Source organism: Pseudoliparis swirei, chromosome 20, assembly GCF_029220125.1.
Source record: "Pseudoliparis swirei isolate HS2019 ecotype Mariana Trench chromosome 20, NWPU_hadal_v1, whole genome shotgun sequence".
Taxonomy (NCBI): domain Eukaryota; kingdom Metazoa; phylum Chordata; class Actinopteri; order Perciformes; family Liparidae; genus Pseudoliparis; species Pseudoliparis swirei.
In genome coordinates, this window is record NC_079407.1 from 24311797 (window position 1) to 24330942 (window position 19146).

The following is a 19146-nucleotide window of genomic DNA, read 5'->3' on the forward strand; positions in this document are numbered from 1 at the left end:
GTGGAGTAGAATTAGAACAGATGGATCCGCACACTAAAAAGCACTCTTCCACAGGAGCTGCACCGTCGGCCTGCGGCGTGTGTTTTGTGTTCGGTGGTGAACCACGCTACTATTTTTGGATCTGAGAACTTGTCAGTACCTCAGATTGATCTGAGATGTTGCACAGCTGCAAGCCCACCAGGCTCCCCTCTCACGTGCCTGTGTATCAGACTTCATTAAGCCCTGAACTTCAACATACAGACAGGAAGAGACCGAGGAACAACACGGAGCTGACGGAGGACCCGAGTGTCACTCGACTCCCACGTCTCCTCAGTATGTTCATCTAGCATGGAAGGTGAGTCATTCCAGAGAACTTCTCAGGGGGGTGAACATGAATTACACTACTGGTCAACAGTTTGAGAACACTTCCCCCATTTCTTTAGTTTTTATTGAAATGTCAGCAGTTCAAGTCCAGTGAGTGAATAACTAGAAATGGTACAAAAGGTCAGTGGCAAACTGCCAGAGGTTAAACAAAAAAAGTTTAGGTTTCAAAAAACTGAAAAATAATGTACATTTGAGTGTTATACAAAAAGGCCTTTTTCAGAGAAGTAATTAAGGGTTAACGACGTGCAGCTGAAGTAAATTAAGCCTTGAAAGTTGATGCTGACAGTTCCTACAGGTGTCTCCACTTGTGTTGATTACTTCCCCAAACCTGTCTGTATCAAAGCAGTGTGGGAACAGACTGTGTCACTACACCCTCTTAAGCGTTATTTGGACAGTACTGTACTGCAGGAAGTCGTATGTTGCTCTTATAATGGCAAGAAAAAGGCGATTAACAAAAGAAGACAGACCATTATAACCCTTAAAAATCTTTCCTTTAGAGAAATTAAGGTGTTTTAAAACTTAGTGTGGATTTGAGAGAAAAGTTTAGGGTATAGGTGAGAAGACATTTAGTCCAGTCGTGTCAATAGTGATGCAGATCAAAAAGATACAGTGACCTCAGAGTGAGTTACTTTAAAGTTAAAGACCATTATAACACTTAAAGGTCTTTCCTTTAGAGAACTTTTGACTAGTCGTGTGTGTGGTTAAACCATAACACTCTATATGGGTCCAATGCTTCACTGAAACGGCTCATTCATGGGAAGAAGGAAAAAAAGGAATCGTTCTAACCGGTAGAGGCACTAATGTATGAATCCTTAAACAGATTGCACTCCTCACAATATTCCATAAACTCTTAATCCCCCAGGCTACTGTTCTGTTAAATCAGATACTTCTTTTACAGGATCCTCCAAGGACTAAAAGTTATACTTGATGCATGTGACAGATTTTATTTATTTCATTCTAGTGTAAATTTAAAGTTCTTCACTTGGACTACTTTGTTCGATCTTTACAGTTATTTTTCTGTTGCGGAGTAAAACATTTTAATTGAAAACGTAACTTTGTTGTAACTGACCGGTGGAGTAAAAGAAATATGAATATACTCTTTTTTAAACATAAGAAACAGTAAAAAGTGTTAATATTAAATACAAATAAGCTACAAAAGACTTGAGGATATTGAGTTGTCGGTTACAACTCTGCCGCCACCTTGTGGTCATCTTGGAACATTACTTTTTATCTGGATATATTTACACGGCGTTTGCAGGAGGCATAACTTACAAAAAATAATATACAGGATCTTGAGAAATTAAACAGTATTTTAACCAAAACTTAGACGTGACTATTGGAAGAGCTCATATACGACATCCATCATCCTTCTCAAAAGTGTCACCGGCTGTAGGAAGACTTGGGGTCGTCTATTGGCATGATCCCCTGAGGTGGCCCCTGAGGCAGCCCCTGAGGAGGTCCCTGAGGCGGTCCCTGAGGCGGTCCCTGAGGCGGTCCCTGAGGGGGTCCCTGAGGCGGTCCCTGAGGCAGTCCCTGAGGCGGTCCCTGAGGCGGTCCCTTCCCAGAGATCTTCTTGGAGCAGTCCAGCAAAGCGTTGTGGATATCTTTGGCGCAGGAGATCTGAGACTTGATCATGCCGAGGTATTGGGTGTACGACATGGACTCCGTCTGCACCGTGTCCGGCTTGGTGGCGGTCGGGACCAGGTTGGGTGAATGCTTGGCGCTGTCGATGCTCTGGGAGAGGCACTCGTACGCCAGCCGCTGCACAGAGGACACAAAACGGGAGTTTGAGTGGTGTATTCTAAGCGTAGATACACAGAAGGCCACCTGGGCTGTCTATGGGGTCAGATCAGTCTCAATAACTGCAAATGCACACAGAGAGAATCACAAATCATAATTTATTCATGCGTGCATTGAAATGCATTCGTGAATCGCTGTGTATTTATTTATTTATTACCTTCGCATTGAAAATGCGGAAAGTTATGTTTTGATCGCCGTGTATTTATATATATATTTATTTTTGTATGTGTGCGTGTTATTAGCATAAGTCAAAAAGTATTAAAACGAATCGCATGAAATTTGGTGGGATGATTGGATATTATCTGGGGACCATTTGATTAGATTTTGGTATCGATCAGGTCAAAGGTCATGAAAAGGTCAAAATCTTATTTACCATATTTTTATCCAATTGGCATGCAACTAATGCCAAAAATTTTCACCTGACATCAAGCTCCTCACACTCTCATGCCAAGATAGATATATACTTTATTAATCACCAAGGGGAAATTTGTCATCACAGTAGCAGCACCAATAAACTAAACACACAAGAATAAAATATAAATATAAAAAACAGGGATGAAAGACATATACAAGTAAAAAAGTGGCTGCAGCGAAGGTATGCGCTCTACCGAGTGCCCGTTCTAGTTCTGCATGCATTTGAGAGTCCAATTTATTTGTAAATCCTTCCGTGTGCATTTTGTAAATCTAATATATTTGTGAATTGTTCTGTGCGCATTTGTGAATCTGTGTACATTTGCAATTATTGAGACCATAACAGTCTCAAATCGACATGTAGATTGTGGGACAGGACAACTTGATTAACACTACTGTTAATTAAATTCTTAAAATATGACCAATCTTATCAGTGCATACGTCACAACATGCATCTATACTCATTTAAAGCAATGCTGTAGTGCAAGTTATATGAATTAAAAAGGTTTTTTTCAATGGTCATTGTGGAGGTGGGGTGTTAGTTTTATGGGAAAGGGACTCAATCCAATAATGCTCAGATGGACAAGTGCAAGTCATTTGTTTTTGACTCGTAATGTTCCCACTTATGCGGTGTTGAGGAATGTTTTATACAAATTGAAGGTCTCAGAAGATGTAATGATAAAAGACTGAGCCAACAGTGTGATAAGATGTATTTTTCTTGTTTCTGGAAACATTGGAACGAGTGTTTGTATGTTTTTAAATCACAAGTAACAAGTATTTTTGTTGTATTTGTTTGTTGCTTTATGGACTTATGAGTCTGGAATACAATATATATATATATAAAATCCCTGCAACAACTTGTATGCATTTAAAAAAGGGGTTTAGCTTTATTAATTTTCATATAAACAGAAACTTTACAGAAAACATAGAGGTAGTTAGCTCCATTAATATCAGCTGTGGTGACTTGACAGTCCTGGTACGTCCACAACACTGTGTGTGTGTGTGTGTGTGTGTGTGTATAAGTCTTACCAAACACAGCTCCAGTTGGTCGCAGAGAGCATAAAACTCCTCGAGGCTCTTGTCGAAGCGCTGCACGGAGGTGTCGCTGCTTTTACTGAACCAGAAGAAACAAAAAAAGACAAAACCGACGCAACATAAATCAGAGACATCGGTCCTCAGTGACGTTGCTGTTCACGTAAACGTCCCCCGAGGAAGCCCTACTTACATGCCGTTGTCGAGTGTGGTGTTATGGGCCAAATTCAGGGATGCGATCTTCATGACATTCTGAAAGTGAAAAATAAAGCGAGACGTTGAGGGCACATTGCGGCAGATGTTGAACACACGTGGGTTGTGTTTGAGTGCGAACCCGTTAAACCAACGTCAGCGGTTCGTGATGATGTTTCGGCAAACTGACCTGCAAACTCTCTTTCAACTGTGGGATAAGCATCTTAAATTTATGTACTGGGTCGAAGTCTTGTTGCTGGCTCAGTTGCTGCTGTTGTTGTTGTAATGAAGCGGGCTGTAAGACGGGCTGAGACGTCGCCCCGCCGACCTGCTGTTGCTGAGACGCCATCTTGATCTGGCTTCTCCGTTTAGAAACAGGAAGCGGACTTAAATATCCGGTTTGGCGTTTTTCAAAATAAAAGTAGTTATGTAACTACATAGCTTAACGAAAATGTTTCAAAACCACAGCCGGTTTATTTTAGACCAAAAATATGTATACATACCGCCATCTAGGCCATTCCAGTTTATTTTTTTGTTCTTATTTATCGTTATGCAATTCATATTTATTTGCATTTTTTTAATTACGACGAATTTCATTCTCATCATGTATTATAATAACAATAAAGTTTAGGCTATTACAGCCAATCGATTACATATTATATATTCATCAATTATCAAAAAATAAATAAATACAATTATAAATATTCTTGACCAGTTACAAATACATGTGTTTATGTTTAATCATTCTATGGTGATTCTACTTTCCCAGTGTCATCCTACTTTTTGTGGAAACCGTCTTAATCATATGGTAAAATATAAATAAACCATCATTCTAAATGCAGTAATTTGGCTGTAAATAGATGTGATACTTTTACTGCTGTAAACTATTGGGTTGCTTTATTTATTACACAATTCGGTAGTTATTGTTAAATATTTTTTTTCTTCCTTTTTTCATGAAGTATTTAATTTTAAATCGCTTGGCATTAAGTTGATCCTCTGCAGTTTTCTCCGTGTTTTTATGAAGGAGGAGGAGGAGGAGGAGGAAGAAGCCCGTGCAGCCGCTCTCATCGCGCAGAAACCCCGTAGTGCGAAACAGCAGCGCCATTCAGTAACTCCAACAATATCCAAAATGGCAGGAGCTGATGGAGACGACTCTCTCTACCCTATCGCCGTTCTCATTGACGAACTGCGAAACGAGGATGTCCAGGTACCGTCGTGACACTTCATTTTACATTTATATCCAACAATTGTAACGTAACGTTATCTAACGTTTTCTGTTCACCAGCTAACGCTAAGCTAAGCTAGACAACCGAGGCCTATCCAGAATGGTCTGCCGGGCGCACCTTGCTTTGATAATATTGTGCATTTCCCGTCGTGATTTTAAGACGTTAACTATTAACTCTGGAGAAACGTTTGCTGTGTTTTTCTAGTATGTCAAGTACAACATGTAAGCTGACGTTAGCTGACCCGGTTATGGTTTAACCTAGGTTAGCCGCTAGCTTTAACGCAGAGCCCAACGGCTAGCAATCACAACAGCGGGGCGTCCCGGGCCGCAGTGGGTAGACTTCACCCGCATTGCGTCATTATTCGCCCGTGAATGTAACATTAAAGCTATCATTTCGATTCAGCTGTCGTTATAAGTGTTAACGAATGCTGGCGTTAGTCCATTTTACGTCACTAGTTTAGCGTTAGCCGGGTATGATGAAGCTTAACGGTAATGATTGCCACTGTTTATTGAACGTGCTCGTACTTTATTGCTCATTCATCTTGTGTACAGTTACGACTGAACAGCATCAAGAAGCTGTCTACTATTGCTTTGGCACTCGGTGTCGAGAGGACTCGCACTGAACTCCTTCCTTTCCTCACAGGTAATGGTTACCCATATAACTATTAACCCTCCTATTACCTTTGGGGTCAATTTGACCCCATTCAATGTTTAACGTCTCTAAAAAAATTATTGACATAACGTTTTTTTGCTTCATATTTCATGACTTTTCCTAATTTATTGGGGACAACTGGGAAAACCTCAAATTCACATGATGATATGTTTTCATTCAATGTCCTGAACACAACTTGTACACATCGGTGTTCTTTGGAGGCTGTTTGTCACTGTGTCAAACATATAAGAAATATCATCTTTTTTATTTATTTAAAGGGCTATTTAGCTACTCAACAAACAAACATAAAGTACCTGACACTTAAACTTGGGAAGCAATATTAATTCTAATAATTTTCTGGAGGTTTTAATTGCTGGGGTCAAATTGACCCCACGGGTAAAAGATGTTAGTACATTTGAAGGTAACAGGAGGGTTAATAATAACTCGTAGCTGTTGAATCAGTCATTGTGTTGCATTATCAGACATGCATATATGTTCACACATTTTTACTGACTTATTGTAATCCCTAGACACCATATATGACGAAGATGAGGTGCTCCTGGCCTTGGCTGAGCAGCTTGGCAATTTCACTATGTTGGTGGGAGGGCCAGAGTTTGTCCACTGTCTCTTGGTGAGTCATCGATGAGTCTGTAGATATCCGTCTGTGCCTTACAGACGTTGCTTGTTTTCATGAAGAATTAAGTTTTGATTTTGGGTCTCGTCAGGTTGATTTTAGAGATGGCTGCATTTTTTTACATTTTCATAGACATTTCTGAAATCTAACTGTCTTTTTATTTGAACATTAACCCATCCTTCATCCTTCTTGATACACAGCCTCCTCTGGAGAGCCTAGCTACAGTCGAGGAGACCGTAGTCAGAGATAAAGCTGTGGAGTCCCTGCGGAAGATCTCTCAGGAGCATTCTCCTGTGGACCTGGAGGTCCACTTTGAGCCTTTGGTCAAGCGTCTGGCCAGTGGTGACTGGTTCACTTCTCGCACATCTGCCTGTGGTCTCTTCAGCGTCTGTTATCCTCGCGTCTCCAGCACGGTCAAAGCAGAGATCCGCCAGTAAGTGGCTTTCTCAACAAAAATAAACACTTTTTATCGTGCACCAAATCCTTAATTGCAGCTGTGTACATTTGGTATGACATATTATGCAAGTCATTTAATGCTTGAGGTGATGGTTTTAGGCTTGTCAATGGTTTGGCTGTTCAGTTTCCTCTAATAAAATGTCTGGTTATCTCTAGGCATTTTCGCACCTTGTGCTCAGATGACACTCCGATGGTGCGTCGTGCTGCAGCATCTAAACTGGGGGAATTTGCCAAAGTCCTCGAGCTGGATTATGTAAAAAGTGACATCATTTCCCTCTTCACGGCGTTGGCCTCTGATGAGCAGGTATGTGCTGTTGTCGTCTTTTCTTTCTCATTTTAAACTGCCGTTGTACTCTGATCTGCATTTCCTCCTGGCTGACGAACCCAGAAATGTCCAAATTGATCACATGACCTTCCTCCATTAGGACTCGGTGCGGCTGCTTGCTGTGGAGGCTTGTGTCAGCATTGCCACTCTGCTGCCTCAGGAGGACCTCGAGTCCCTGGTGATGCCAACTCTCCGCCAGGCTGCAGAAGACAAATCCTGGAGGGTCCGCTACATGGTGGCTGACAAGTTCTCTGAGGTAAATAGCAGACTTCTTTTTTGAATTTTTCCTCCCCTTACTGGTATCGTCGTTCAATGGAAAAGTTACCAAAAAATGTCTTAAGCAATTAACACATTTACATGAATCTATTGAATCATAATAAAATAATAGTCTGTTTAAAGGACAACAGATCAGGATATGGTTTAAACTAGTTATTGCCACTTCTATTTTAATAATTAGGAAATTATTTAAATATATGCCTTATTAGACTTGCAGTTGTTTTAGCCTGCAAGCTTGGTCTTCACTCACGCTGGAGAAATTCCAAGTGTGTGTGTGTGTGTATGACTTAACTGTCTTTGCCTACGTGCAATCTCTTTGTCGTGTGGCACATTTATTTTACTCAAACCCTCAACAATATGAAACCAGTCATTGTCTATCAGCTGAAAACTGTCTGGTTACAATCTGCAGCCAATCAATCGGTCCAGCTCGATTCGTAATGCTTAACTGGGCTGTTGCAATGCATTCTGGGCATGTGAGGCTTTAACTTGGTTAATGGTAGATTTATCTGCATTTAATTAAGTATGCTTCTTGTTGGAGCCAATTTCCCTCCTCAATTAAATCACAACCTAAACTTTAAATATCATCATAGTTGGTATGTCACCCGTAGCTTTAATTTCTCACCTTTTTATTCTTGATTCTCCACTCGGATTCATCCAGGTTTTTCTTATTTCTGTTATTTTCTTCACGTGCTTATTTGGCTATTGAGACATTCGTTTCTCTCCGACTGTAGCTGCAGAAAGCAGTTGGGCCAGAGATCACCAAGAACGACCTGGTCCCGGCCTTCCAGAACCTGTTGAAGGACTGTGAAGCTGAGGTCCGTGCTGCTGCAGCCAACAAAGTCAAAGGTAATGCCTGAACACACGGTAGTTAAAGCCTTAATACTAGAGACCTGCTCTAAAACTTGAACTTGTGTCCAGTCTGTTCCATTTTTTTTTTTATTGACCGTGTTCTCTTCTTTTTCTTAGAGTTCTGTGAGAACCTCCCAGAGGACAATCGTGAGCAAATCATCATGACTCACATTCTGCCCTGTGTCAAGGTAAGAAATACACTTTTTGTATCTGCTGCTACAGTTGAAACATGGAAAGGCAGAAAAAAGGACCAGAGCCGTATCTTTTTATAGTTTCCCCCCCCAAAGCATTCCTGCAGTCATGCGGCGTTGTGACGACTCAATCGCTCATAAGGAACAGAAGTTGTCAACACGTTTTAATTGCATTACAGAAACTACTCAAAGATAGGAAACTTAAAGTGTTCACTAAAAATGTCTATCAAACAATTGCTTGTCATCGATTATTGTGCTCGTGATTAAGTTCATTAGTTCAGGCAAAAAACAGTTATTTATTTTTTGTTGACACGCTGTGACTTGATTTCCTTGACTTCCTTTTGCCAGATTCTCGCAGTTGCGTGGAATATTTAAACTGATCAAATCAAACAAAATAAGAACCAAGATGTAAACCAAAAAGCTTAAAGATCTTAGATGAAGGTCATATTGGCACTTTATAAAGAATAGAGACATTGTCCCGATTCTGAACAGCAGGTGGCGCTGTTGCTCTGCTCCTATGATAAGTCCATCTGATTAAAACAATCTTATACCATTGGCAGTCGATTTTTTTTTAAATTCTCTAATGAAAGTGGCGGTGAAGGTAGACCCCGAGTGACATCCTTATATCGATAGACAATTTCCTTAAAAAGGGGCAGATCAGGACCACAGGGTGATTTTACTACTGTTTTAATAATATCAACTGTGAAGATATTCAGGTCGCATCCACAACTGACGACCTCAGAAAGCTGTTAAAAGTCATACAATACCTTTTTATTTTTACTTAAAGCTCTGGGTGATATTGGTTTGAGTCATCTTTGTTAAACATAATGTGGAACTTGAGAGTTTATCATATTTTTTAAACTTCCCTTTTGGCCGTACAGCATATGACCCATAGCAGTAGTCTTTATATTCTAATAGCATATGACCCATAGCAGTAGTCTTTATATTCTAATAGCATATGACCCATAGCAGTAGTCTTTATATCCTAATAGCATATGACCCATAGCAGTAGTCTTTATATGTTAATAGCATATGACCCATAGCAGTAGTCTTTATATGTTAATAGCATATGACCCATAGCAGTAGTCTTTATATGTTAATAGCATATGACCCATAGCAGTAGTCTTTATATTCTAATAGCATATGACCCATAGCAGTAGTCTTTATATTCTAATAGCATATGACCCATAGCAGTAGTCTTTATATGTTAATAGCATATGACCCATAGCAGTAGTCTTTATATTCTAATAGCATATGACCCATAGCAGTAGTCTTTATATTCTAATGGCATATGACCCATAGCAGTAGTCTTTATATTCTAATAGCATATGACCCATAGCAGTAGTCTTTATATGTTAATAGCATATGACCCATAGCAGTAGTCTTTATATGTTAATAGCATATGACCCATAGCAGTAGTCTTTATATGTTAATAGCATATGACCCATAGCAGTAGTCTTTATATTCTAATAGCATATGACCCATAGCAGTAGTCTTTATATTCTAATAGCATATGACCCATAGCAGTAGTCTTTATAGTTTTAATTGCATCCCCCCTGTCCTAACCACTTGGTTGTCTGGTCTCTGGTCTCCCCTCTGTGTCCCGTCTCTGAACAGGAACTCGTTTCTGACACCAATCAGCATGTGAAGTCGGCGCTGGCCTCGGTCATCATGGGCCTTTCGACCATCCTGGGCAAGGACAACACGATCGAGCACCTGCTGCCTCTCTTCTTGGCTCAGCTCAAGGACGAGGTAAAGAGACCGCACGCGCCCGGCTTTCGAGCTCCTCGCGGCGGCGCCTCGTCCGCTAACATTCACGACGGCGTTCTTGGCCTCCGGGGGATTCGGCACGCCTCGAGACGGGGTAACCGGGGTAACGCCTGGCTGCCACCCGGCCGGGGAAGAGGCTGATGCATGCGGTCGGCAGCCAGACCGATGCCGTACAATTAGAGCACCGGATTGCTGCGTCTAGAGGGGAGCTTAAGCGAAAGCTAGACACGGGTACGATATTGCAAGATCTGCAGTACGTGTTCAGTGGATGAAGTCATGGTGGTCATGTAGAACATGTTTTCGTATAGTTTTGTAATTCAAATCGGACGTGTCCTTTCATTACTATGTCTGTTGTGCACGTCGGCTATTTTTGCGACTCACTTTGTGAATTGAAATTCCTGTAGGAAGAAATTAGTCGTGCGATGTGTTTCTGCACAAAGATTTAATGAGTTTGAAGAATGTAGAACGGCATTCATCAGCCAACGTGACGGGTTCAACAGCATCCAGGACGCTCATTTGCATATTAAGATTAGAGACGAGTTTGACAGGTGAGACGCACGCGTGTATATTCATGTTTCGGAGGGTTTGCGGCCGTCATTTCTCCCACAGCTTCTTTCCAAAGTCCTATTTTTAAAGATGGCCCATTTTCCTCACAGCACAAAGGCAAGACCTCGTGTCTAATTAGATTTATGACCAAACTTACGGCTTTGACTTGCACATTTCTGTAATTCAAGGTGCTGAGGACAGTTTAAAGGGAGCAAGGTGGAGCCGTGTATTTAAATGCTGATCCTTGAGCCCGAGTGACGGTTCCCACGTTGTGTAGTTCAGGGCCTCCATTCTTTGGGGTGTGGGATATGTGGATCACAAGTTTTTGTTTAGCTGTTTCAGTTCATATTCTGACTAAAGAAGATCTTCTTTTTTAAATACTCTTATAAACCTGGGTTACAAACTACTTGGAAGTCTTCTTTGATTACAGCGGCTGAAGTAGCTGAGCTGCAGATTGATGTCCACTTGGGAGATGGTGAAAACAGTGTTGGAGTTAATTCAATATATCGCTTAAAATACTTGGGGGTTGCGAGGAAAGGACGAGGGCCCGTCCTATTAGATTTGACTTTGAATGAGAAGCACTGGGAGTCTTTCAAAAGAATAAAGACGTCATAATCACACCTGCAAATATAGGAGGGGCTACTTGGATTCCTCCAAGTCTGCAAAGAACATCAGCAAAAACAACTCGTGTTGGATCTCCGTACGTCAGATTGTTGCAAGATGCATCTCCAATTGGAATAAACTACATTTTTAACAGGGTTCGTACGATCATGGAAAACCTGGAAAAGTCATGGAATTTTAAAATGGTCATTTCCAGTCATGGAAAAAACTTAAATCATAAAAGTTTTGGAAACGTCGTGGACATTTTTTATAATCACATGTTCATTTACACCGAGTTTGAAATAATTAATATGTTTTTTAAAGAAAGACGCTCAAACTATAAGCCGGCGTACGCTCTCAATATGCAAAATGTTCTAAATTGTTCATGTTTATACCGAGATTTCAGTTTGTTCATGGAAATTTGGTTTAAAGTCATGGAAATTCATTGGTCAACATGTGTTAGAACCCTGTTTTATGCAGGTCCCCTATCCTTCCTGTAATTTAAGGGCTGCCGAAGCTTCATAAAAATCCTAATTTCTCTCCTTTTAGACCCATTGTTTCTGCTCCTCCACTGGTCCTTGGAATGCAGAGCTGTTTATTTCATTTGTCTCATATGAAAGTACTTTGTGATGGAGGCGTGCCGCCATGTGCCGTGAACACGCCACTCTGAATCTGTGTTTGTCCCAGTGCCCCGAGGTGCGTCTCAACATCATCTCCAACCTGGACTGTGTGAACGAGGTCATCGGCATCCGGCAGCTCTCCCAGTCGCTGCTGCCGGCCATCGTGGAGCTGGCAGAGGACGCCAAGTGGAGGGTCCGCCTCGCCATCATCGAGTACATGCCTCTGCTGGCGGGACAGCTGGTGAGTGGCGGGGTCGAGGAACGCGGTTAAAACTCACCTGGAATGCCTTGAATGTCTTCTACGCCAGAAATATTGGCAACGCGCAGACAAAATATGTCCAAAATAATGTCGACATGGAGGAGTCTGATTCCAAGGCGTCCCGTGTTTTCTCAGGGAGTGGAGTTCTTTGACGAGAAGCTCAACACCCTCTGCATGGCCTGGCTGATCGACCACGGTGAGGGACTTTATTAGTTCACGCGTTCCACGGTATTTAAATTTAACTTGTAAATATTAACCTCCTGTTCTGTGGCAGGACATCGTAACTGGTGCTTAAACCGAGTTGGGCAATATTTTTATTCTATGAATTCAGATTGTTTTTCCCAAATCTCCGAGTTTTTATTTCTGTTCCTACGACCCAATAACCTCCCAAAGGTCACTCGACTTCCTGGGATAGGAGCCACACACACACACACGTCATTTTCTAGTATGATCATTTAATTTGCTCTACAGCCTCTGACACCTTTTTTATAATGCACTAAATAGCCTTTTTTTTATATATATGAATTGCTTATTTTCCCTCCTACAATTTTTTCTTGATGTTATTTTTCTTTATCTCTGAGCGTCGCTGCTCTTCTCTCCGGTCTCCGTGGCGTCAGTGAGACATTTGGGGCTCGGGCCGGTTTAAGATGTGGCGCTCTGCTTCTATCGAAGACGGCGTTAAGAGTTAGGAATCACCGTTGGTGTAAACTAGCACGGACGTTTTTCTCTTCTATTCCGAGAGTCCATCTCGATATTCAATTCCTGGAAGAGCCGCGTGTATCGTAGGGTTACACGTCGGAACATTTTCCTTCGCGTGCACTTTCACTCGAGTATCAAGTTTTACAATTAGACACACACACTGTGTGTGTGTGTGTGGCACCCTTACGCAATCCTCTTCAAAGAAATGACTAGAGAATTCAGCCCACGATCTTTCCCCTCACTCGATTACAAACATATCTTTTTTGTAAATTTCACATACTCATCGTTATTTCTTAGAATTATACAATATTGAGGTGTGTGTGTGTATGAGGCCTGCAACTAAAGATTATTCGAATAATCAATTAATCGGTCGATTATTTTTTCGGTGAATCTTATAATTAAAAAAAGCATTAATTTCCAACCCTTTATTAAAAAGCAGAACTGACCGTACTTTACTCATCCGACTATATTTGTGGTTTATTCGCGTCAGATAGGGGGCGGGGCTTATCTCTGATGCTTTGTGCCGTGGAAACGGTTATCGCGGTAGAAATAACCCCTCCTGCTACTTCATACTTGTATACCTCTCAATATAGTATAATGTATGCATCTATGAATGAATATAACTATCAAGTTCATTGAACTCATCTTTTCACTCTCGCATTCCAGTCTATGCCATCCGCGAGGCGGCCACCTGCAACCTCATGAAGCTGGTGGAGAAGTTTGGAGCCGAGTGGGCCCAGAACACCATCGTGCCCAAAGTGCTGGGCATGGCCAACGACCCCAACTACCTCCACAGGATGACCACTCTGTTCTGCATCAACGTGAGTCGACGGCCTCGTGTCGGCGAGGGCGTCCAGGGGTCACGGGGTCATAACGTCGGCATGTTTCGTTTTGTACCGTGCATCAGTAAAACAATTATGTCCGTCATTACCTTTGCATTGAAAATGCGGAAGGTAATGTTTTGATCGCCGTGTATTTATTTATTTATTTATTTGTATGCGTGTTACTCGCATAACTCAAAAAATATTAAACCGAATCGCATGAAATTTGGTGGGATGATTGGTTATTATCTGTGGACCATTTGAGTAGATTTTGGGATCGATCGGGTCAAAGGTCAAGGTGAAGGTCATGGAAAGGTCAACATCTTTTTACCATAGCGCGGTCAATTTCTATCCAATTGGCATGCAACTAATGCCAAAATGTTCATAATTCAATGCCCAATCTTGTGATATGCGAAGGTATGCGCTCTACCGAGTGCCCCTTCTAGTTTGTAAACGTGACCGTCTGCCTCGTGTCTCAGTCCCTGTCGGACGCTTGTGGTCAGGACATCACCACCAAGCAGATGCTACCGGTGATCCTCAAGATGTCCAACGACCAGGTGGCCAACGTCCGCTTCAACGTGGCCAAGTCCCTTCAGAAGATCGGCCACATCCTCGACAGCAAGTACGGCGGCGCCTTCGCACCGTTTCTCTCCCGGAGCGACGGAAAACGGAAATGTGTTTTTTAATAATTCTCGTCCTCTTGTCCTCAGTGCCCTTCAAACCGAAGTGAAGCCGGTGCTGGAGAAGCTGGCCGCCGACACGGACATGGACGTCAAGTACTTTGCCCAGGAGGCGATCAGCGGTGAGCGCGTCGCTCGCGTGTCGATGTAAACAAACTTTAAATCTTACGCTCGTAAACATTCTTATTCTTGTTTTTTCTGCTTTTTTTTTCTCTTCTCACAGTTCTGGTCCTAGCATAACCACCATGGCGTAACCCGACTCCCCCGAAACAGGAACACAAACGCTTTCACGAGATATTTATTAATGTTCAGCAACAACTGGTAAATGTATAGAGAAAGCTGGTATCAATAGTTTTATCCATATTTTGTTTGCTCCTTTTTGTTTACGGACCAATAGTCGACTGAAGTCCCGACCTCGCTCCGCTCCGACGACGTGTGATTTGAAATGTGTGCGTGCGGCCTGTACTAGCTGAGCATCGCTACCCAGAATCCTCTGCACATTCCTCCCCCGCACCTCCTCCGGGTTCCTTCAGCTCTCCCGCGTTCGAGACGCAAACTTCGAGCGGCGGCGTTGCAGCCGGCCGTTAATCTGGCTGAGTTTCCTCCCCAATTATCGCCCTTTTCATCGCGTGAGAAGTGATTTGAAAAGCCTGAGCAGGTCCGCGAGGCGATCCTCTCTTCGTCTTTCTCCAGGACACCAAACCTGAGATCCCTCTGACCAAAAGCTCTGACGGAGGAGATGAACTCTCCGTGATTTGCATGTTCCTCATCATCTCAAAGTGTCCCTCCCCAACTCTTCTTCAACCAGACTGTTTAATCCTGATTCTGTACAACTATTATATCTGAATAAAGGAACCAGTGTAACTCGTTGCTGCTCGAGTGCGTGAAGGTTTCTTGTCTCTCTAATTGCTTCATTTTGAATCTCGTACATTTACTCCATTCACTGAAATAATTAAATACGTTTGTTGAGAAAAATATTTTATCTCAAAGTTTAAATTCATCACTCCTGTGAATTTCTACTGAATTGTCTCACCATATGACTTTTTAGTTTTTCTTTTAGCATACTAAACTTGAACTTTTTTAGTTTTCACCATTCTATACAATTACTTTTTTATGATGTCTTTTTTTAGATGCTAATGTATGCTTAGTATTTCACTATACGTCACATTTTCATATTCTAGTGAGACTTGAGTAACTTTTTTGGTGTTCTATACACTGTTTTATGGCTTACTCTATTTCTACAGAACTGCTGATCTATTGACCGTCTATGCGTGAATATTTGAAGACCTAGTGAAGCTCTGGTATGTTTCTGTCAGACGAGCTGAATGTCGTCTCCAGGGACCGTGAGCACGTACGTGAAGTCGCGCCAAATGTTCTGGATTCGTTGCGGCCTCGGACTCGACGCCTCTCGGACTTCTCGCATCGATTCAAGAGCTGGAGCTTTAGTTTCATCCCTTTCTTTTGTTGGTGTGCAAACTGCTTACATGTAGTCTCCAGTGACCAGAGGACATGTTCATATAAGTCCTGCCACGTGTTCTGGGTCTGTTGAGTCCTCTTGGACTGAAGACGTTTCCATGGAGCTCTGACTTTATGTTGGGGTCCATTTAGAGTATTTTTTTCTTTTCATTTCTACCGCATTCATTTTCTCCTATCCTCAGAAGACGTGTCCCCCAAAGCCTCCGCCAGGCTCCATGATGGAGACGAAGGCTTTCTGGTCGATGTAGTCTTCGTGCGTCACAACAGCTGCCGCACTTTGGACGGTCTCGCTGGACAGTGGCGTTATTGATTGGTATTTTAAAAAAAAGCTTCTAATGATATCCTCTTTGACTGATATACAACCTCAAGTCCAAGAATGGGAAATGCTCTTTTTTTCTGCTAATTACCGTCGCATTGAAAATGCGGAAGGTTATGTTTTGATTGCCGTGTATTTATTTGAATGCGTGTTTGCGTGTTACTCGCATAACTCAAAAAGTATTAAACCGAATCGCATGAAAATTGGTAGGATGATTGTTTATTATCCGGGGACCATTTGATTAGATTTTGGGATCGTTCGGGTCAAAGGTCAAGGTCATGCAAAGGTCAGTCTTTTTTTAATCGCATGGAATTTGGTGGGATGATTGGTTATTATCCGGGGACCATTTGATTAGATTTTGGGATCGATCGGGTCAAAGGTCAAGGTCATGAAAAGGTCAACGTCTTCTTTTTACCATAGCGCGGTCAATTTTTATCCAATTGACATGCAACTAATGCCAAAATGTTCATAATTCAATGCCCAATCTTGTGATATGCGAAGGTATGCGCTCTACCGAGTGCCCGTTCTCGTTCTAAATATCATTCAAGCGTGAGCTATATGTTCTCGGCCTGTGAACTACTGGAGAACATCTGGCGAAGGCTCAGACCTTCGGGCGGGTCGGAGCAGACCGTGGACCTCCAGCTGACGCCTGCTGAGAGAATATTTGTCTTTCAAGTTGACATCTAAGCCGTAAAGCAACATGAGAAAAATGGATGTATTGAGTGTGCGTGTGGCACTTTTCTTTGTGCCACACGCACAAGACATCTGTTAATAAAAAAAAGGAAACAATAGATGATTATAGGGCAATAAATCACATGGCAGAGATCTTTATGAGGTTCTCAACTCTCCTCTTTTTAATCTCCTCTAATCTCTCATCAGCCCCCCTCTGAGCCGTGTGCCCTCCCAACCCTCCACCCAGCCCTTTGGCTGTATACCTCATATGCACTGAGAAGCACAGGTGTGTGTGTGCAGCTGCTGTCAGCACATTCTGCTACAGTTAGAGCTGTTGAGGGCTGTTGCTATATGTGAAGTAGGAATAGATTATGGAGGTTATGGAACCTTTGAGACTGATAACCAAACCATACTTTGCCTTTTCCTCACATATACTGTACCGATGTATTTATATATATATATATATATACACTACCGTTCAAAAGTTTGGGATCACCCAGACAATTTCGTGTCTTCCATGAAAAATCACACTTTTATTTATCAAATGAATATAAAATATTGTCAAGACATTGACAAGGTTAGAAATAATGATTAATATTTGAAGTATTAATTTTGTTCTACAAACTTCAAGCTCAAAGGAAGGCCAGTTGTATAGCTTATATCACCAGCATAACTGTTTTCAGCTGTGCTAACATAATTGCACAAGGGTTTTCTAATCAGACATTAGTCTTCTAAGGCGATTAGCAAACACAATGTACCATTAGAACACTGGAGTGATAGTTGATGGAAATGGGCCTCTATACACCTCTGGAGATATTTCATTAGAAACCAGACACTTCCACCTCGAATAGTCATTTACCACATTAACAATGTATAGTGTGTATTTCTGATTAATGTTATCTTTATTGAAAAAACAGTGCTTTTCTTTGAAAAAGTCATTTCTAAGTGATCCCAAACTTTTGAACGGAAGTGTATATTTGTATATATACATATTTATATTTTGTATATATATATTTTGATATATATATTTATATTTGAGCTAGCCTCAGGAGGACCATGCCAAAGCTTTGAACTACATTTATTTTTTACCACCTAAAATCTTTATTAAAACACGATTACTTGAGTGCGAGAACTGATCCCCCCCCCCTCCCCTCCCCCCATCCATCCCTAAATCCACTTGAGTTCACGAGGCAGTAATGAAACAGCAGCAGCAGCCCCATTTCTTTCTATTTCGATCGTGTTATTTTGGGGGGTTTTCAGCAGCCAGAGCCCTCGACAGCGCTGAGAGCCGTGACGTCAATGCAGCTGCCTCCCAGGACGCCGTCATTTATAATGAAAGGAGTCGAGCAAAGCCCCCACGCACGTGCGCACGCACACGCACACGCACGCAATGAGGCCAGATGCTCTCAAGGTGACACGTGACATCAGTCGGGGCTCACCGTGTCGCTCCAGCTCCTCCTCTTCTCCTCATGCTGCCACATGTTAGTGATGCAGCAAAGATGAATAAACCAGACAACATGTGTGTTGATATAAATGGGAGGAAACATGAGGCTCGCTCATGTGAGACGTCCGGCCCACTCCTGGGTCCTCATCGGCACCGGGATGTGAGCCTCTGTCCATCTGCTGGCCGGCACGTGTCCGGCGTGCGCACTCTGAGATGCACGACCGGGGTGAGTAATGGGGGTTCACAGACCGACCAGAGCATGTGACCTTTTATGAAATCACACACACACACACACACACCATGCAAAGCAAAAGCATTTACGTCAGCATCCATGCTGACGTAAATGTAATTGTTTGTGGGTGTTTTGCATAGTGAATAGCAGAAAAGGCCCAGTTTGTTACAAAAGTAAATGTTTCCTTCTGAATTCAGAGCTTGAGCTTCTTCATATGTATGTATATAATATATATATCCATATACACATATCCATATATGATATATGAATGTATATATATTTAAATATATAGATGTATTTATATACACATATCCATATATATGATATATGTATGTATATATATTTAAATATATATATATGATATATGTATGTATATTTAAATATATATATAAATATATATAAAAATATATATATATATCAATATATCAATATATATATAATATATATATCGTCAATGTACTTCTTTTGTGTGTGCAGCTCTGTGATCTCCTGGTCTGGAAAGACGCAGTATAGGATGTTGTCATCGCACCCTCCTTTCGTTGTCACGGCAACCATTGATGTCATAACAGAATACAGAATACAGACCTCTGATAGTGTGATGTGTT

At 41.7% G+C, this 19146-nt stretch overlaps 2 protein-coding genes across 2 annotated transcripts; one reads left to right on the plus strand and one right to left on the minus strand.

Annotated features, from left to right (window-relative positions):
- Window positions 1–389: 389 nt before the first annotated feature.
- On the minus strand, window positions 390–4152 carry med29 (mediator complex subunit 29). Its single transcript, XM_056441086.1, has 4 exons — window positions 3989–4152; window positions 3800–3858; window positions 3604–3688; window positions 390–2124 (listed from the first exon to the last, which is right to left on the minus strand). The coding sequence occupies exons 1-4, from the start codon at window positions 4145–4147 to the stop codon at window positions 1744–1746; spliced, it is 684 nt and encodes a 227-aa protein (XP_056297061.1). The 5' UTR covers window positions 4148–4152; the 3' UTR covers window positions 390–1743.
- A 738-nt stretch (window positions 4153–4890) lies between these two features.
- On the plus strand, window positions 4891–15271 carry ppp2r1bb (protein phosphatase 2, regulatory subunit A, beta b). Its single transcript, XM_056441372.1, has 15 exons — window positions 4891–5005; window positions 5576–5666; window positions 6206–6306; window positions 6510–6742; window positions 6922–7069; window positions 7191–7346; window positions 8098–8212; window positions 8333–8403; window positions 10024–10158; window positions 12010–12183; window positions 12337–12397; window positions 13567–13721; window positions 14201–14343; window positions 14432–14523; window positions 14625–15271. The coding sequence occupies exons 1-15, from the start codon at window positions 4928–4930 to the stop codon at window positions 14639–14641; spliced, it is 1770 nt and encodes a 589-aa protein (XP_056297347.1). The 5' UTR covers window positions 4891–4927; the 3' UTR covers window positions 14642–15271.
- Window positions 15272–19146: the final 3875 nt, after the last annotated feature.

Coding starts and splice junctions, on each gene's coding strand:
- med29 (XM_056441086.1), bottom strand. CDS start 4,147: ATGGCGTCTCAGCAACAGCAGGTCGGCGGGGCGACGTCTCAGCCCGTC. Junction 3,859..3,988: donor AGTTGAAAGAGAGTTTGCAG/GTCAGTTTGCCG, acceptor TTTCACTTTCAG/AATGTCATGAAGATCGCATC. Junction 2,125..3,603: donor ACCAACTGGAGCTGTGTTTG/GTAAGACTTATA, acceptor TCCTCTGTGCAG/CGGCTGGCGTACGAGTGCCT.
- ppp2r1bb (XM_056441372.1), top strand. CDS start 4,928: ATGGCAGGAGCTGATGGAGACGACTCTCTCTACCCTATCGCCGTTCTC. Junction 8,213..8,332: donor TGCAGCCAACAAAGTCAAAG/GTAATGCCTGAA, acceptor TCTTTTTCTTAG/AGTTCTGTGAGAACCTCCCA. Junction 14,344..14,431: donor GGCCACATCCTCGACAGCAA/GTACGGCGGCGC, acceptor TCTTGTCCTCAG/TGCCCTTCAAACCGAAGTGA.